The sequence below is a fragment of the Oxyura jamaicensis genome, chromosome 14, assembly GCF_011077185.1.
Source record: "Oxyura jamaicensis isolate SHBP4307 breed ruddy duck chromosome 14, BPBGC_Ojam_1.0, whole genome shotgun sequence".
NCBI classification, from domain to species: Eukaryota; Metazoa; Chordata; class Aves; order Anseriformes; family Anatidae; genus Oxyura; species Oxyura jamaicensis.
The window spans coordinates 1,745,794-1,764,446 of NC_048906.1; the positions used below are offsets into that span (position 1 = coordinate 1,745,794).

The 18,653-nt window shown below is 47.4% G+C and overlaps 2 protein-coding genes and 1 long non-coding RNA gene across 4 annotated transcripts; 1 reads left to right on the forward strand and 2 right to left on the reverse strand.

The window, feature by feature from the left end:
* The first annotated feature begins 7 nt into the window (after positions 1 to 7).
* Positions 8 to 3,582, forward strand: HAGHL (hydroxyacylglutathione hydrolase like). The gene is made up of 9 exons (XM_035340035.1): positions 8 to 158; positions 821 to 885; positions 981 to 1,098; positions 1,384 to 1,492; positions 1,648 to 1,751; positions 1,898 to 1,999; positions 2,089 to 2,168; positions 2,489 to 2,741; positions 3,008 to 3,582. The coding sequence occupies exons 1-8, from the start codon at positions 54 to 56 to the stop codon at positions 2,652 to 2,654; spliced, it is 849 nt and encodes a 282-aa protein (XP_035195926.1). The 5' UTR covers positions 8 to 53; the 3' UTR covers positions 2,655 to 2,741; positions 3,008 to 3,582.
* Positions 3,583 to 5,428: 1,846 nt separating this feature from the next.
* On the reverse strand, positions 5,429 to 18,391 carry CIAO3 (cytosolic iron-sulfur assembly component 3). Of its 2 annotated transcripts, none has more exons than XM_035340022.1 (11): positions 18,267 to 18,391; positions 16,891 to 16,986; positions 15,419 to 15,562; positions 14,972 to 15,104; positions 14,478 to 14,612; positions 14,007 to 14,125; positions 12,825 to 12,954; positions 12,537 to 12,609; positions 8,662 to 8,799; positions 7,469 to 7,626; positions 5,429 to 6,829 (listed from the first exon to the last, which is right to left on the reverse strand). In XM_035340022.1, exons 1-11 carry the CDS (start codon positions 18,330 to 18,332, stop codon positions 6,591 to 6,593), a joined length of 1,431 nt encoding a protein of 476 aa, XP_035195913.1. In that variant the 5' UTR covers positions 18,333 to 18,391; the 3' UTR covers positions 5,429 to 6,590. The 2 variants fall into 2 exon arrangements, with proteins under 2 accessions (XP_035195913.1, XP_035195914.1); XM_035340023.1 differs by lacking the exon at positions 18,267 to 18,391 and adding an exon at positions 17,178 to 17,452.
* On the reverse strand, positions 11,259 to 12,530 carry LOC118174597. Its single transcript, XR_004754702.1, has 2 exons — positions 11,404 to 12,530; positions 11,259 to 11,327 (listed from the first exon to the last, which is right to left on the reverse strand). It is a non-coding gene; the product is annotated as an uncharacterized LOC118174597 (long non-coding RNA).
* Positions 18,392 to 18,653: the final 262 nt, after the last annotated feature.

An 18,653-nucleotide genomic window follows, 5' to 3' on the forward strand; every position in this document is an offset into this window, starting at 1 on the left:
GGGGGGGGGGGGGGGGGGGTGGCGGGGGTGTCCCGGCGGCCGGGCCCGGGAGCATGAAGGTGAAGGTGATCTCGGTGCTGGAGGACAACTACATGTACCTGGTCATCGAGGAGCGCACCCGCGACGCCGTGGCCGTGGACGCCGCCGTGCCCAAAAGGGTGAGAGGCGCCGGGCCCTTCCCCTTATCAAGGGGGGGCCGGGGGGGCTCTGCGCGGAGCGGACCCCCCCCTGCCGATTCCCCCCCCCCCCCCCCCCACCCCTTCCACCCCCCTTCCCTCCCCTGTGTTTTATTTTTTTTTAAGCCTTCGCCGCTTGCTCGCACGTTTCCTTCCTCCTCCGGGAGGGCAGCCCCGGGGTGGGGGGGCTGGGGGCGCTGAACTGGGGCTCCCCGGGGAGGCTCCAGGCGGCAGAGCCCCGGCTGCGGAGGGGGAGCGGGAGGGGGGGGGGGGGGGGCGCGCCGGGCCCACCTCCCTGCTGCTGCTGTGCTAACACCGGCCCCAAAACGAGCAGGGCCCCAAAATAGCCCCCAGCCCCCCGGGAGCTGCCCCTTTGCACCCCCCTGCCCTGCTCTGTGCATGGTGAGCCGTGCCTTCGGCTCCTGCCGGCCCCCCCCCGGCCGTGCGTGGTTTTTGGGGTGCGTTTCCTTTTGCCAGGCCCCTGGTTCGCGGTGCAGGACCGATCCTGCACGGTGCTGGCTGCTCCGAGAGTGGCCGTGCTTTGCTGGGCGGCTGCGGGGTGTTGGGTGTGCAGTGTTGGGTGCTCGGTGTTGGCTGCTCGTCACCTCCTGCGCTCACGTCCTGCTGCTCCCGGCCCCTTCCAGCTGCTGGAGATCGTCAGGAGGGAGGACGTGGTGCTGCGAGCCGTCCTCACCACCCACCACCACTGGTAAGTGCTGCTGGCCGCCGTGCGGGACGTAGGTGCTGGCCATGGCCGTGCCCAGCGGTGCCCCGTGGTGCCCATTGCCTCCTCTCCCCGCGCAGGGACCATGCGCGGGGCAATGAGGAGCTGGCGAGGCTCTGCCCCGGCTTGCGGGTGTACGGCGCCGATGAGCGGATCGGGGCCCTGACGCACAAGGTGGCCCCCGACGAGGAGCTGACGGTGAGGTGCCATCTACCTGGGGGTGTTTGTGGGTGTGCAGCCCCCAGGGTGATGCAGAGCCAGCACCGCTCGTGTGGGGTGGGTGCACTGACCATGGGGAGAGGCCCTGTCCCCTTCCCGGCACGTTTGGGGTGGCGCTGGGGCACCCCCAAGGCAGCATCCCCCTCGGTGTCCCCCACCCGCCTGGGGGCCCTGGGCAGGCGGCGCTGCGGGGCTTGGGGAGGCCGGGGGTCCGTGGTGAGCCTGGACGTGCCTGGCCACGGCCCTGACCCTCCCTCCCCGCAGTTCGGGGCCATCCGCGTGAGGTGCCTCTTCACCCCCTGCCACACCTCGGGCCACATGTGCTACTTCATGTGGGAGGACGGCTCCCCGGATGCGCCGGCTCTCTTCTCAGGTACCCCCACCCCGCTGCCGTGCACCCCACGCTGCCCACTCCATCCCCACCCCATGCTCGTGGGGCAAATCTGCCGCGTATCCCTGCTCTTGCCCTGTCCTGCTGCGGGTTTGGGGTCCCCCCCCCCCCCCGTGCCTAGCCCCGTGTCCCCGCAGGTGACACCCTGTTTGTGGGAGGCTGCGGGAAGTTCTTCGAGGGGACGGCGGAGCAGATGTACACCAACCTCACCCAAGTGCTGGGGGCGCTGCCGAAGGAGACGGTGAGCACCCCAATCCCGGCCTGGGGGGGGGGGTGAGATGTTGGGGGGGGATCTGATCCCTGGGGCTCCGTGCACTGGGGCGCAGCAGGGTGGGATCCGGCACCAGGAGCACGTGTGACACGGGGTGCTTCCCGCTGCCGTTGCAGAAGGTGTTCTGCGGCCACGAGTGCACTGTCCGAAACCTCAAGTTTGCCTTAAAAGTGGAACCGGAGAACGAAGTAGTGAAGAAGAAACTTGCGTGGGCCAAAGTAAGTGTCCGTGCCCCCGTGGGGGTGATGGCGGGGGGTGGGGGATGTTGGGTGTCAGCGGGTTTTTGGACGCTTCTGGTTCCTTGCAGCAGCGGGATGACGAGGACTTGCCCACGGTGCCCTCCACGCTGCAGGAGGAGTTCCTCTACAACCCCTTCCTGCGGGTCACGTACGTAGAGCCGGCACCTTGGGGGCACAAAGGGCCCCGTGTGGGTAAGCCCCAAAACGGGGCCGGTGTCCACCCCTGTCCTGCCCCCAGACCTGCTCCCCCTTCCCCTCCAGCATTGCCTCTTCTCCCAGTGGCTTTGTTGGACAGTGGGAATTCCAAACCCCGAGGGAGGGGAGGGTGCCTGCATGCAGGGTCCCTCACTGCCACCGCAGGGTACCTGCAGACCAGCCCTACGTGCCCGCCGTGCCCCCCGCTGTCCTGGTGGTGAGCTGGGTCCCCATCCTGTCCCCACCATTCCAGCGGAGCCGTTGTCCTTGCAGGGAGGAGGCCGTGCAGAAGTTCACGGGCAAGACGGAGCCGGTGGAGGTGCTGAGGGCTCTCCGCACCGAGAAGGATAACTTCAAGAAGCCCAAGGAGCGGCCCCATCCCCAGGCCGTGCTGGCCTTCGACTGGGGACTTTTCGGCCCCTTTCTGGAGAAGAAGTGAGCCGCGGCTGCAGCAGGCGGCTCCCTGGTGTGGCCACGGGCACGGCCACCAAAATGCAGCGTCCTGGTGGTGGCAGGGGCCTCGCCACTGGGAGGGGGCTCCTGACCCAAACCTGCTCATTTTCAGCCCAATCTGCTGTCGCTCCCTCCAGCGCTGAGCCCGGCTCCTGCTGCCCTCGGCAGCTTTGGAAACGTGTGGTTACTTCCAGCAACTGTGCCGGTCAGCCCTGCACCACGAGGATGGGGGTGCTGCTGCAGAGGGTGAGGGGGCGTTTGGGGGAGCGGGGAGACCAGCGGCACCCAGCAGGCTCCAGGCTGTCCTACCTCCTCCAGCTGCCTCGTGCTGCTCCGCTCGGGCATCCCCGTGCCCTGGTCAGGCCCCGGGCAGGGATGGGTGCGAGGCCCTGGGGACACGCAGGAGGAGCTGCCCCAGGCTCCCAGCGGCCAGGGGACGGGCGTCGAGCTGGAGGTCAGCAGCAGCCGCTGGACTTCAGAGCTGGGCTGACAGAAACCCTGCCTGCCTTGTGCTTTGTGTATTTTTTTCCCTTTTTTACTTTCTGGTTTTTAGTAGGCAATGTAGGAGATCGGGTAGGGGTTTCTAAGGCAATTGCTGACTTATCGGAGCCATCCAAATTGCTTAAACCTTGCAGGATACATCCAGGTGGAGCTCAGGTGCGGAGGAGAGCATGCTCTCATCCACTCTGTACAGTGCTTTTCAGGGTGGGAGAGCTTTTAGGCAGCAAGCAACAACATGCTGCTATGGATCCGTTACATTTTTTTCCCCAAGATAGAATACTGGAAAAATACTGGATGAACTTCACACATACCTCGCCTTTCCTCTGGAATAAGAGTGAGGGAGCAGCTGGGTCTTGTATGCCTCTTGAGCTTGCGGCCCTCATTGTTCAGTTTGTGCGGAATCAGTTTGTGCAGAATCAGTTTGTGCAGAATCACTACTGTATTTCTTTTTTTTTTAAAGTCTGAGAAAGGTGTAGAGCTTTTATTCTGCAGGTGGTGGTGAGTTGTATTACAAAACTGAGAAATGTAGTTTTCTTTTTCTAGGGAAAAATAGGGCTTGAAGGTAGCGCTGTAAATAGCTGTGAAAATCCCTCCGCTGGGTCTGGCTTGGGGCAGGTCGCTCTGTGTTGGGCAGTCACACAAATCTCTTTTTTTCTTTACTTCAGTTGTGCAATGTGCGCGTGACGAGTTGTCTCCGTGATGCTCAGTTTACCCCCTGTTCATGCAGATTAAATGAGAACAGGGAGAAGCAAACAGAGGAGCTGGCCCCATAGCCCCATACCACAGGGGGTGTCCTTTTAAGCACTGGTTACAAACTTTATAGCTCCTAACACTGGAATAGAGTTGACTTCAGGATCTGTCGTGTGTAGACTGTGAATTGCATCTGTTACCACTGAGGCCTGATTTATGGCCCTTTTTTCCCTTGCTAGACACTTGACTAAGGTTTTCTTTTTTGCCTTTTTAAGTTATATTGTTAGAATTTACTCTCCTGCACAGGAGGGAAAGAGTCAGTCCTGCTGCACAAGTTGCCTCAGTACTTTTGCCTCGCAGTTACCCAGTTCAGATGCAATGGTACAATTTGTAGGTGATGCCCTGACCCGCATCTGTTACCTGGCGAGTGCCTGTGGAATATGATTTATACTGAGTGAAGATGCGCTTGGGTGCCTGCGGGAGGGTTTCTCAACTAGCATGGGGCTTGCTCACGTCGATAGCAGCATGCGGTTCGCAGGCAGGGTGAAACTGGAGCTGTTCTTGATACCGTGGCAAGAGCAGACACCTGGGAGAGGTTGTGGGAGCTGTGGTCTGGGTGTGTTCTGGGTAGAGTCCTGTGGCAGCTTTGGTGAGGTGTGGGTAACTGGAGGCAACAAAAGGCAAACCCTCTCTTTAACCTACAGCTACGTCAGCTTTACTTGTGCACTTCTGGCTGGATGTGCATGTTCTCAACAGAAACAGAATGTGTTTCTTTTGCACTGATGTACAAAGTTTATGGTCTCAGCACTTCGGCATGGTGGACTTAGTTTGCAATAGCACTGGCATCTCTCCTGTAGATAAAAACGTTCTGACTTAGCGTAACACTGTGTTACTGAACTATGCATGGAGAAGGGCAGTCACTGCAGCTGCCAACTTGCTCGTGTCTGACTAGGGAAGGGAGGGGGAGACGGGGGGAGATTTTTGCCTTACGAACACTGTGAATTCACTGATTAATCGGCAACACCTAAAATATGTAAAGCTTTTAATTAAAAACATTTAAATTGTCTTCTACAACGTTGGCTTACTTCTAATGAATACTGGGAGGCTTTGAGAAGGACACGGGAAGTGTTGTCAGAGAAGCTGTTAAGAGGCAGGTTGAGGTCTGGCAGCTTTGCTTTTTGCCAGCCCTGAGCTCAAGGCCTGCAGTAACTGAGCGAGGGTTATCTCTGCAGAGGGTCTGGGCAAGGTTTCAGTTTGGGCTAGATGCAGTAACCAGCTTCGGCTGTTGGTATTTACTCTGAAGGAACAAAGCAAAAGGGCAGCTTTGTGTTCAGCTCTCATCCCCTTCACTGCTACGTGATGGAGAATGACTCTGCAGAAAGTAACTGGGAAAAGGAGAAATAGTTAAGTGAAGCAAGAATGTGATTTTTAAGTTCATTTTCACTTGTAGCTACAGCGGTCACGAGGAGATTCAAGGTACAGCTGCAACTCCTCCCACCACCCCGTCCCCCTCCTACACACGGTGTCACTCCATGAAATGACATTCAGATTAAATAGACCAAAACAGAGTCAGTCATTCACAGTTTGTTTGTTTTCTGTAAATAGTTCTGGAAACACCGATACGTAAAAATACAAATAGGAAGTCAAACACACATCATCTCCCATAACAGAAGACCAAATCTAGTTCACATCCACACGTGTTCTGGCAAAGCATTGTAATGCACCACACTAAACCAGATGTATTTTTGCTAACCTCTTGGATTGTTCTGGTAAACTGATAATGATTACATCCTCCAGCCTTCTTTTTCTATGACCTTTTATAAATTAGCACCTTTCAGAGACACCAAGGACTTTTGTCAAAAAGAAAAGTAGCAATAAATTCTTACTTGAAGCAGTGTAAAAACTGTTTTTTGCTGAGTTTAAGGATATTACTCATCCGTAAGTGACTGCTGAGGCCAGGGTAGCTGTGACAGTTCTGTGTGTCTCCATGTATTTATGGAGAGAGATGTAATTGGCCCCAGTTATGGACAATTGTTATAATTAAAGGAAAAAACACACAGCTTTTTCTTCTTAAACATTCATTCGAGTCACATTTCAGCAGGCCCCAGAACAGCCCTAGAGATGATGCTCCTCACATGATTACAGGCTGCTGGTACCCGCCCCCCCGTGCCAGTGCAGAGATGCTGCAGCCAAGGGCATCCAGTCAGGGGCAGAGAAACACAGAAAACCCAAGGTCTAATTAGACCATTTATAACTAAACAAGGATGTCCCAAAAGAGAGGGCCATAAAACTTAGTGCTGTGAAAAATACAGCAAAGCCTGGATGGGAAATACTCAGGTAGCATAAAGCTCATCTCAGTGAGGTTACAGCCTACTGCAAGCCAAGTCCTTCAGTACCTTAAATTTGTCACTTACGTTAGGAACAGGATTGTGAAGGGAGTGCAGATTTAGTCATTAAAGACTGTAGAGGCTAAGATACATTACTGCTTCTTTTAACATGTATTTAAGTCAGTGTTTGTCTTCTATTCACATCATTATAATAATTATAAAGCTGTAGGAATTAGTATTGCCTGCCTATGTGCACATTACCTTCTCCCTCAGGAGATGCAGAAAGTGCAGTTCAGCAGTGATGGCGCGGAGCTTTAGCTGTCTCTTGAGAATCTTACATACAATCAGCTTTAAAAGGCACTGGGTTTATCTGGGCTTCACAGATCTGCTTCCAGCATCCCTCTTCACCATTTGATGTTAAATCCGGTGCTTGTTTTCTCCACTGCGTGGTACTCTGTATGCAAAGCTTTCCCAGCCTTTTCTGTCTCCGTACCACCCAGCCACTGCTCATACAGTTCGGTTACAGTCCGGTTCTCCTCTGGAATTTCAGGTTTAAGAGAATTATACAGCTTATCAACTTGCTGGAGCCAGTCCTTGCTGGATTCACCTTCCAGTTCAATCTGGCCACCTCCATTTAAACAGCCTGCGTAAAACAAAGTGGGAAAATATCACTGAGTTTAGGAATGACTTCAGTTTTATCAGGCAAACAAAACCAACTCCAGTTAAGCTTACTTTCCACCTGTGAACAGCTGCAGAAATGAGAACACGCCCCCATTATCTAACAGCAGGAGGGCAGGCAGCAGCCCAAGATCATTGCCTGCTGTGACCCACTGCTAATTCATTCAGCCCAGCTGTGACGGGGCTCCAAGGCTTCCTGGGACGTGTCAGGGAGAAACAGATAAGAGGAAGCAAGGAGTGCTGGTTTTCTTCCTCTGTTGTCAGGGGAGGGGAAAAAAAAAGCCAGTATGCAACCTAGACAAAAACAGCCCTGCAGTCACAACTGAAGGTAAGATACATATCTCGGGGTATGTTCTGGATTTGCTGTTTCAACATGAAATTTAACTGTAATTACTTAAATCCTGAAGAATTACTAGCTTCTAGGTAGGAAAACATATATACCCCTTTGAAATCCCATGTTGTGACTAACACATCTTAAGAATTTGAAGACTTGCCACAATATTGAGGGATGTGAGAAGCTGCTGCTGTCTCACATTTTAGTTACAGCTCCATATGGCTTCCTACAGCTATGGACTGAAGCAGTGAAATCCCTATGCAGCCTTACCTGATGGGCAGGCCATGACTTCAACGTAGTGATAGGGTGACTTCCCTCGTTTCAGTTTTTGTACTAAGTTCTGTATGTTTCGAAATCCGTATGCCAAGGCAAACTGGAGCAGAACTACTCCATCCTTCTCCAGTGTCACCTCTTGGAAGTCCTTGTTTCTGAGGAACAAGAGCAGAGAATGTCTTATCAAAATTAACTTCTATTTTAAACTTCAAAGAAGCCTGTGTAGAAACAAAGTTCTTTATGAAGTCTTATTTGAGAAGGCTGTCCTAGTTCTTTGCCACCCAAGCAAAACAGTTGGCAGAGCTATCTTACAAATCCTTTCAGATCCTGTTTGAGGACCTGCTGCTTGTTCCCTGTATTGAATAAATCCTTACAACAAATGGAGCCTAAACTGAAGTTTCATTGTGACAGGCCACCTGAGCTGGCTTCAGCCAACTTACACATCAGGGAGGCTACGGAAGGAAACTTAAACTGTAGTGGGTCATAAAACCATGGAGGAAGCTATCATTGAAGGCTTCCAAACTCCTAGCATTAGTGGAAATACCTGTTCCTGATAATAAGTAATTTCACTTTTATCAAGTGTTTTGTATTGAGACTGCAAGGAACGGTTTCTGTATTTCTTCTGCTTCCGACACCAGAGAATCCTAAGCACTAATATCGTTAATCAGGATGTAATTCACTACGAAGGTCACATTAAGCTTATACCTGGGAAGCATGCAGGAATCTCAGCTAAATGTGCCTCTATGCCCAAACTGAAGTGACTTTTTTTCTGTCTCACCATAACACTGTTAAAACAGTTCCAAAGTTGGGACGTGAGTTTTTTTTCTGTTCTGTGATAGCTACATCAGTAACAAAGCTACATTATTGGCCTCTTTGCAGGTGAGACAACTCAGATTCGTGTGAGCTCTGACTTCTGTGTTGCTCTAAGATTATCTGAAACTTGATACTGGGAAAATCCATCAGGCCAAAATAAAACGTGTGGGTGGTGAAGGGGCTAGAAGTCTCCAAGGGCCAGGCTGCATGGAGTGCTGGCTGATTTATTGCTCAGCAACTGTGGGAGTCAGAAGCCAATTCCCATGCCTCAAAGTAAAATGTTTAACATTGCAAAGAAAGTTTTGGCCCATCAGCAAGATAAAGCATAAACAGAATTGCAATAAAAATAGTGCTTTCTGTAAAAACTTTAAACTTACTTTAAAGGTTTGTACTGAATTGTATCCACTTGAATTCCAAAGAGTTCCTTGGCTGCATACTTGTATATGTGCTCCAAATAACCACCAGAACCACCTCCTGAGTGGCTAGTGAGTTCCTCTTCTGCAGCACCACTAAACCTGAGGAAGGGAAGAAAGAAGCAGTTTTAAGGGACTCTTTGATAAAACAACAGCCAGCACAGAGCCCACTGTTCCTTCAAACAGAAGTGTCATTATGCCAGTGCTAGAACAGCTTCAGTACTCCTAATAGAAGCATCATGTTGTTAGTTCTGTGAGGTTCCCTGATAGCAGAATTTTCATCCAGGGAATTCAAAAGCAATAGAACATGCCACAGACCGGCTCCCTTTGAACTCCTAGCCTTTCCTTTTCTCCTGGGAAGAGACTATTTATAGCTTCAGTGCCCTGCGGACTTAACTCTGTGCTGTCTTAACATTTCTTGGGTCAAGCTCAGTGGAAATACTGTCACATGCCCCCATAAGACCTGACCCCACTGCCAACTTAATCTTCACACGTCAAAACTACATTTGGGAACATTTGAGTTATGAGGGCAGTTACCTGAGATGTCTAAGCGAACGTATTTTGCTGTTAGCTTCCTGTTTAATATCTTTACAAACATCCTGGGTTATACTTAGAAATGGGAGGAGGGAAATAATGAAGCACTGGGGGTATGGGTCTGTGCAGCCTGTGCTTCTCGTGGAGAACACAATCTAGAGTCAGTCAAGAGACATCAGTCATAAAGCTTTTCTGCAACATCAGCAAAAGCTGAGTTCATTATTTAAAGCTCTCTGGTCCTCTTACATTTTTTTTTTAAAAAACAGGTACTTTTATCTAATTGCCAGGGAATCAGAGAATGCTTCAAGGAGGTATCAGTGCTGTCCATCCAAGCACGAAGAGATGAAACCTGTGTTGCTGTGGTTTCACATGGTTATCAAAGTTGCAGAACATAAAGATGAACAAACCTAACAACGCCAGGGCATTTGCTCTGTACATGGTTGTCCTCAGCAGGAACCGGGTTCTGGTTCAACACGTCTCTGGTGTTGAATAACTGCGCTAGCATAAGTTCTGTTAATTCAAGTTCTGCACAAATAATTCCATCTCACTGATATCCTAAAACACGACCAAGTACTTAGAGGTCAAGATAATGTTTCTTGAAAAACAGCTCACCAGATGGAAGCCACAACAATAGCTTTTGTTGTAAGAGAATAATAAAATGTGGGGTATGCTTATAAGCACTCATCAGGCAGTGACACTTGCATTCTCCTACTAACAGCTGCAGGAGGGAAAACACTTGAATTCAGGCCAAGCAGTTTCAAGTCAAATCGAAGATGTTGCCTCTTGCCGATAAAATCTTAGTTTTAAAAGAACTGCAGAAGGCAACACTTTAGCCTGTAATCACCTTCAGAAACTATTTTTAATTTCATCTTGTTTACAGGAACTGAGCTTCATTAATGAAATGTTTCAGTGTGTCTGGCCTCACGTACTGCTACTCTCTTAAAACGAGGCTGCCAGTAAGCTTCAGTGCTGGCCTGGAGCAAACAGTTATACCAGCAAAAGTCCTCAGATTTCTGGCACTTTATCTCATTCTTGCTGCCAAATATAATAACCTCTTAATGGGCTTTTCCACGTGCTGGAGGATAGAGCAGAACAACAGCCATTGGACTGCTTATGTTAATGCTCTAAGTCCTGATGAATACGTGCAGTTTGTAAGCAGTCAATTTACTGAGTAAGTTAAAGCTAGCAAAAGGTTACAGAAGCACTTTATCACCACAAGCATGAGGCCTTGTGCTCAGAATGTACTCCTCAGAAGTGAGCCAGAGATTTTTATCAAGTAATTAGACATTTTGTTCTGTTATAACTGACACCTCCATAATGTTATTTCCTAAATGAACCCAAACACTTCAGAATGCTTTTTTTCCCCCCTCTTGATACTCTGTTAATAGTATAGCAATAAAACAGGTAGAACAGAAGTGCTTGTTTACACGGGCAGCTTCTGAACTTGTACTTTGGGAATTAGCCACGCAGACGTTTATTACAGCTGAAGACATTTTTTATTCTTTTGATGTGAAAGCAATTTGTGCATAAGCCACATTAGAAAAAGGTGATACGGGAAGAGTTTATAAATTCAGAATGCATGAGTACAGCTGTGCTAGTAAAATGCTTTATACGCATGCACTGATGTAAACTCCTTCAATATACAAGCTTAATGGCAGCACTAAAACCATGCTTGCATCCATGCTATGCAGTCTCTCAGTTCCTAAAGTTTTATCAGTTCTCCAGCTATGCATCACCTGATGTTATTTATATCACCCTGTCTTTCAAGGCAGATACAGTAGTGAAATAAGATCAGTCACAGTAAATGAAAAAGAGTGACTACTGCCTTGGTGTGCCTTAAGTTCCTTAAGGAAGTCCTCCTGAGCAACAAGAACGAGAGACTGAGTTCTACAGAACTGACTCAGCGTATTATTGGAAAAGTCTTCCTTCCGCTACGTATCAGTGGTAACCAAGGTTCTGTGAATGCACATTTTAAGTTTACCTAAAAGTGAAGAAGCAGCTGTATAAGCTACAAATCTCATTTACTATTTTTTTTTTAAAGAATCCCTTAAATGATAGGGATCAGACTGCATAGACAATCTCTATCTCACGTTCTTCTTTTTTTCCAGAAGCACAGGAACGACCAATGTTCACAACAGTAAAAGCTAAACTGGGAAACAGGTCTCATGTAACGATTCGTCTGTTCACAGGTCTGTGAACATACACGTGCTGTTCAGACAACTTCTGAGCTGCCCATGGCACTTAGTTGTACTAGAAAGACTTAAATCCTATCTAGAAATACACTACATTTCAAAACCAAGTGTCGTATCTGCCACGGGTACAACTGAAAACAGACAAGCGTCACATCCTGGTCGTGTGCTATCTGCTGCGTATTTGGGGCATGAAAATCTCTCCCAGAAACTTAGTCTGAACAGTAAGCTTCTGAACTATATTGTTAATCATCTTTTAAACTTTATAAAGGTTGCTACATATGTAGCCTGTTTATTATGGTACAAAGTGCTACAGAGACATTTCTTCTAAACTGACGAAGAGAATGCTTTGCTTTAGTGACCAGTGTGGAACCATTACTGCATGTCAACTTAGAGGGATAAAAATGTGATTTCAATGTTTCTATAATCTCTTAGATCTCTGCAGTTGTCACTTAACCAGATGTTTTCAGTTAGTGCAACTGAAGTCTCATCTGGTTTGCATATGTTTAAGGTCATGTTTTTGCAAATAAAGACTCCCAGAGATTAGCTGAGTGACCTAAATATTTTTTTATGCTTTAATACTGGGATCCTTGTAGTAGCTCAGGTAACAAATAGACATACGCAAACTTGTGTTTGCAGACAGTGCAATAACAGGCTTTGTTTCAGCAAACTCTTTTATTGCTGACCTAGATTATTTCGCTCCTCTGAGCATGCAAGTAGATTTTCATAGGATTCCACAAGTTACATTGGGAGTAAAAGTAATGAAACGACTGTGATGTCATTTGTTCTTAGCACAATTATTTTGCTGTTAGACTCTTACTGAGCTAGCTATGGCCATCCTGCTGATTTACAGTGAGAATTGCTAATCCTTTAACTACTAAAATCCAGTAAATAGTTACAGGTGCTCCAACAGTATAAATTTGTCATAGATTGCTAAAGAACTTTATGCAGAATTGTGCTGATTCAAAATTAGTGATGCAAGAAAACAAATGCAAATGTGTGCAGCCTTGTACACAGCAGAACAGCAGTAGAAGGCAAATTGTGTTGAAGAACTTGATATGAATATTGGTTGAACAAGAACATGCCTGAAAGGTACAAATGAGATGTTGTTCTTACATGGTATCCAGAGGAGCAGGATCTACATCTGATAGAGATACTCCTTCTTGTTCCAGTAACTTTAGCACTTCTCCTAAAAACAGAAGCACAAAATATTGTTGGGATAAAGGAAAACAACCCACAGAACAATACCTAAGCATACATCTGCAGTCTTCACCGGGACATGATTTGTATTATTGAAGTGAAATTATACAGCAATATCCATGCATTACTTCCTCCATCACCAAAAAAAAAAACATTATTATAACCAGTCCAGAAATTATCTAGACTGTCTCTAGCTCTGCTTACCTGTGGTGATTACACAGTCCACATCACGAGTTTGGTACTCTTGGTTGAAAAAGTCTGGCCTTGAAGCCTCTAGCTTTTTGTCATAACAGGGCATTACTGTTACGTGGTATATCTGGTCAGGTGTTAAGTGCTGGAAAAAGACACAGCAACGTAGCTGGATTGGTCAATATCAAACCTATCTCCTGCAAGATGTTTTCCAAGTACAAATGAGAATGAAGAAACTACCCCTGCCATGCCTCTGGAAATACTCTTGATTATTGAACATGAAAAAATCTATTTTTTCTCTCTCAAAGAGCCCAACTCTACTTTGTAGCAAGTGCCAACAATACGGTCTTTCACAGTTCCCCACCTACTGCTAGTGCAGGTGATCCGATCAGTGGAGAAATCCTCTTCAGTTACATGATATGTTTCTAATGCGCTACTAAACCCCTGCATCAGTAACAAAGAAATAATCTCGAGTTGGACAAAAAACTCAGGACCATCCAAGAATTAAGTACAAGCTGAGGAAATAAGTCATTGACTCAAGGCCATTGTTTCGCTGTCTTGTGCCAAATATTCTTAGTAGCTGCCAAGTTTTGTAACAAGTATGCAGATGTCAGCAATTATTTAATGCAAGCGTTAAACCAGTGCTCGTTAATAGCCAATAAATCATGCAATCAGAAACGGTGCTTAAGTTTGTTGCTGGACAACTCTGGGCTATTAGGATAGCTCTAGCCTTTAAGTATCAAATTTACATCTGGAAAGATTCCAAAGGTTATAGACTGAGAACAAAACTGAGTCAAACTGAAACAGAACATTAAGTTGGGAAAGAACAAGTAATTTTTAGACAAGACATGATCTGCACGTATGCACTGACTGAAGTTTTCTCTTAGGTTAATTTAAAAGTTATCCACCAACTGTGAACAGCATGAAAATAGCACACAGTGGTATTTGAGATGTCAGCACAAGTACGCTGAAAAATCAGATTCCCTATCCTTCCTGAATAATATAGAGAGGTTTTAAGCACCCCATGAAGCTTAAGCGTAGTGTTACTGGCCCACTGGCCAGCTGCTTATTAGATTATGCGGAAGTGAGATAGATGCTGCCTTTGCTGGCAATTTACAAGACAACTTTTTATTTTCAGATTCTCTTGTAAAACACAAAGGAATATGTATATATAAGATATTGTTCAATAGACCTTACCTGCTGTTCTGCAAAATGGCCCTTTATCAAGGAGCCCATGACCTGCTGCGGAGACTTGGTGGTGCTGATATAAGGAATGATGAAACTGCCATGGGTTTTCTCTGCATAGCAGATCCAACCTGAGAAGAGTCTAATTAGCAAACAGCTGCAATAAATAAATAAAAAAAACAACAAGCACCCCTTCACTGTGCCCACAGCCCCTCAACCCCAGACTTACTACCCAGTAATAACCATTTCAGACTCACTTCAGTGCAAAAAGCAAAGGAAGTGTTAACACAATTCATTTTGGAAAGATCAGTAGGCAGCTGCACAGACCATTACTGCTATTAACACCAAGATCTCTTTGTACTGAGAAGTAATCCTCTCCGTAAATTTATCCACATGAACTTTTCTGACTAGCTTTCTGAATTCTTGTTTTGATGTACTTTAGCACGCCATTTTATCATTTCTGTAACTAATTTAGCACCATACCTGGACAGGCAGAAGCTAGCATCGGCAAAGCCTTTTTGTCTTCAGATTGTTTTCGGAAGCGTTTTACAAACTCTTTTTGGCTCTCCAGCAGACTGAAGTTTCTTGAAAAGGTTGTATCAAATACATAGTGCACACCTAGGCAATACAGCACACGTGTTAAAATTCACAGGGAGGATACAAGCAGCAATCTGCACATCATATCTACAGCTATCAACCTCTCCAGTTGTGAGGGAACTGTTTTCCCCAGCGTGTCAGCATAGGCAAGAGCAAAAGTCACAGGAGAACTGTGAATCATTTAAAGTTCCTTCTCCCCATTACTCCCAACTTTACTTTGTGACTGAAAATGCAGAATGCTTGCATTTTAGCTTAATGCAAAATGTTATGAATCCAGATGGAGGTTAATTTACATCGCCCTGGTGAGCTCATACAATGTGTAGCTAGCATGTATCCCAGCAGTCCCACCTGTGATTAACAGAACACATTACCACACTTGCCTAAACGCTTTAAGAACGCAGTCAACTTCTTTGCTGTTTCCAGAACGCTCAGTTTACATCTTGCAGCTAGTGAAGCTCTGGACTGTGGTGAAACAGAAACCACCACCACCTTCTGTTCATTGGGAGCTGCAGTCTTACAAACAAACAAACAAACACCAACCTGTTCAGACAGTACGAATACAGCACCTGCAGGATTGTAGCACGTTAGAACTTCACCAAATATCTCCAAGTTTATCTCCCAAGTTACTAACGTAGGCTGGCAACACAAAAAGGACGTTTCCAAACCTAAGGCTACGTTTTTGTACTGAGAACGTATTCAGATCCTTCCCATCCTTGAAACTAATTTTTGTGCGTGCTGTTTCCAAACAAGCTTCTGCAGGTGCATCGCACCAATCTGTTAAGACCTTAAAACTTTGCAGCCCACCTTCCCCATGTCTTGTCACCTACCTTGTTAGAAGACAGTACTTTGCAGAGCTCTTCGTGGCTCTGCTGAGTGATTAACACACTCTCTGCTGATGTAATGCAGCCGCTACAAGCTAAACAGTCGTTCAGAGTAATTTTAGCCTTCTCCAGTTTCTGTGCTTCTCCATCCTGGGAAGAAACAGATTAGACTCCGTTTTGATCCCAATAAAGAATGAGGCAGGGTGGCAGTTTCTCACCTTTACTCTGTTGAGTACCAAAGATATTGCTCCTTTTACCCCCTGGTTTCTTTTTCAGTAAAATAAGGAGGAGGACGCATCTTTGCAGGCTGCTGATTTTAATGGCATTATTCGGCATACCCACGCAAGTACGTTGAGGAACTTCAGGATAAACTTTAGCAAGACCATGAACTTGTCAGCAAATACAGAACAGTTGCTTAGGCCACAGTTATTTCTGCTATCCGGTGGGCTGACATTGCTCCAAAACACTGCAATTGTATACTTTCCCAGGAGCAAATACGGCCTGTCTTGCTTAGTTTTTCAGCTTGTGGGTGGCTGAAGACTAGGCCTCCATGGCTAACATACTACAGATTGCAGCTGCGACTTTAACCACACAGCTGTAGACCACAGAGATCCTAAGCCTTTAAGAACCAACCTCCAGTGTGCACTGAACGTTACGCTGCAGAAAGCACAACAGCTCTGCCACCTCTATCAGACGCAGCTCTTATTACTGAATAGTACTGGGGCTGTTTCTTCACAGGCGTCTTGAATTTCACTCCTGCTAAAGAGATCGTGTAACCAGACTACAGCTTGCTAATATTTTTTGGTGATGCTGAATGTTCTGCAGATTTTGTGCGTGCAAAACTTAGACACTAGAAGGGAAATGTATGGCCAAGTATCACTGCGTGGTATGGCAATGGAAGGAAATATTTTTCATAGTAATTGACCTGAGTAAGTCAGTTTTCCAGTGAGACTCTCCCTTAAACTTCATTTCTCAGTAAAGTCAGACACAGACAGGGCAATTAGGTACTACTGAATTAAAACATTTAGTAAGAAATCAGGCTCCTTTAGAAGTGCTGTATCCCCTGCTCCCCCTTTTTTAAAGTTAAAAGATCATCTGATCTAATTGAATCTCTTTGTAAGTAACACTGCACCGTATGAAATAGTGCAATAAAAAAGACATTCAACTACTCTAGGAATTAGTAATATTCAAGAATTGATGGCAAAAAAGACTTGCTTATCTGCTCTAGTACTAAAAATCACCACTAGTTATTGTCTATGTTTCAGAGCATAATAATAGACACAAGATCAGAATTATTACTTGTAAAAATTAATCATTAACAAGTTGGACTTTGGGAAAAAGAGAGAGAATGCTGATGACAAAAGCAACAAATCTTGGTCCTCTGTGAAGTATTCAAATGGGTTACACCTATTAATTTGTAACAATACATTAGCATTTTCTGCATATTTTACACAATAATAAAGAAAAATCACAAATACCTGACCGATCTGAAAATAGCTCCCATCTGCTTCAATTCTGATCTTAGCTGCTGCTTTTCCAGGCTTTTTTTCGACCTTTACAGGCTTGATACATTCCTGAAAGAGAAATAAAACCCCAAAACGAGATGAGCAATGAAGCGTGGAAGGCAGGCTTAAAAGAAACTAAAATGATCAAACCCAAAGTCTCGTTCTAGAGTGAATGTCTCTTACTCTACCCTAAGCAATGCTGGAATTACTTACGGTGTTTATAACCACCAAGGGAAAACGTACCAGCAAAATCCGCTTACCCCTTTTTTACAGAAGGAACACTTTTTCAGCATCATACCAAAACCAGAGGAGAGTTTCCGTGTTCTTTCTGAAATAACACGGCTGTGTTTTCAGGAGCCTTGCCTGCAAAGTCCTCCTCTCTCGAATCTGACAGATGATCGTGCAGCCTTCATTGCGAATTTTAACCGATGGAGGCGTGGTCGCTGCAGCCAATATCTGCCTAGTGCCAATGAAGTCTCATGCGATGTCGGAAGGGCTCTGACGACCTCAGATGGACAGCTTCCAGTTTTCTGTATTGTTCTGTGATGAAGTCTCAGGGGTATTTTCACATTTTGTGCGATTTTTATTGTTTACACACCTTACAACTCCTTGTCCTACTTCCACAGCTACAATTCGTTTTGCCTTTTAGCATCCTTGCTCTGCCAACACCTTTAAACAGAATCACCCCTAACTTAATCCAACCTTACTACGTTTTTGTTCTGCATTTTGCCAGATTCAGAGACTACAAGCACAAGTCTCTATGATTCTTCACTTCTGCTCAGTGAATAAATCAAACAAGGATCCCTATTTGAAGCTGAGCAGCAGGTCACATCATTTACGTGGGAGGCTTCACTGGGAAACCCACAAATTACAGGAGGAGTTAATGGGATTTGCTCCACCCCATTCCACCAGTTCAGGAGTTCTCTGCCCTATTTGTCAGCAAACATCTGGGATTTTGTACTTTTGCTGGTGCTCGAAGACTGTGGAAAGAAACCTCTGTGCCTCTGCTGCCCTGATATTTGCCCCTGTGACACCAGCCCCGCTCGGGGTGGCACAGGCCGACCCTTTGGGGTGGCTTGGTGACCTTGGGGGTGGTTCGTTGACCCCGTGGGGTGGCTCGGTGACCCCGTGGGGTGGCTCGGTGACCCTGTAGGGTGGCACGGTGCCCGTGGCAGCGCCCCTGGGCCCAGGCCGCGGGGCCCGGCCCTGCCAGCGCCCAGCACCCATGGGGGCGGCTGCCACCCATGGGAGCCGCTCCCCCCCGTGTCCCCCGGCCCCTGACGGCGGCTGGAGGACGCCACCTCCCTCCCAGCTCCTCCCGGAGCCCACCACCACCGCCCCCGGCCCACCTGCGAGGGCGCGATGTAGTCGTCCAGGCCCGCCAGCCGCAGCGCCCCGCTCAGCCGCGACGCCATCGCCGCCGTCAAGCGCGGCAGCCGGCCGGAGGGCGGCGCTGCCACTCTGCCGTAAAAGGCGGCCGCCACGCTGCCGTCAAGCGAGGCGCGGCGCCGTGAACGGGGCGCGCATGCGCGGGGCTGCAGTGTGGCAGCAAGGGCTGGAGGGGCGGGCGGCGTAAGAGGTGTGCTGGGCTCCGTTTATTTCTGATTAAAGCCCTACAGCTGCGCCTCCAGATGCGGATCCACATACAGATGATGTTGCACATGGCTCAGACCTAGAAATCTCCCGTGTACGCCCCAGATGATCCTTGCTTGAGGAGGTGGTGGCGTTGGGAGGAA

Bases quoted from the DNA above. Each gene is read 5' to 3' on its own strand.
- HAGHL (XM_035340035.1), top strand. From the start codon at position 54: ATGAAGGTGAAGGTGATCTCGGTGCTGGAGGACAACTACATGTACCTG. The intron at 1,099-1,383 runs GTGAGGTGCCAT...CCCTCCCCGCAG, and splicing joins CCCCCGACGAGGAGCTGACG to TTCGGGGCCATCCGCGTGAG. The intron at 1,752-1,897 runs GTGAGCACCCCA...CTGCCGTTGCAG, and splicing joins GGGCGCTGCCGAAGGAGACG to AAGGTGTTCTGCGGCCACGA.
- CIAO3 (XM_035340022.1), bottom strand. From the start codon at position 18,332: ATGGCGTCGCGGCTGAGCGGGGCGCTGCGGCTGGCGGGCCTGGACGAC. The intron at 16,987-18,266 runs GTGGGCCGGGGG...TTTCTCTTTCAG, and splicing joins ACTACATCGCGCCCTCGCAG to GAATGTATCAAGCCTGTAAA. The intron at 14,126-14,477 runs GTATGGTGCTAA...GACTCTTCTCAG, and splicing joins GCTAGCTTCTGCCTGTCCAG to GTTGGATCTGCTATGCAGAG.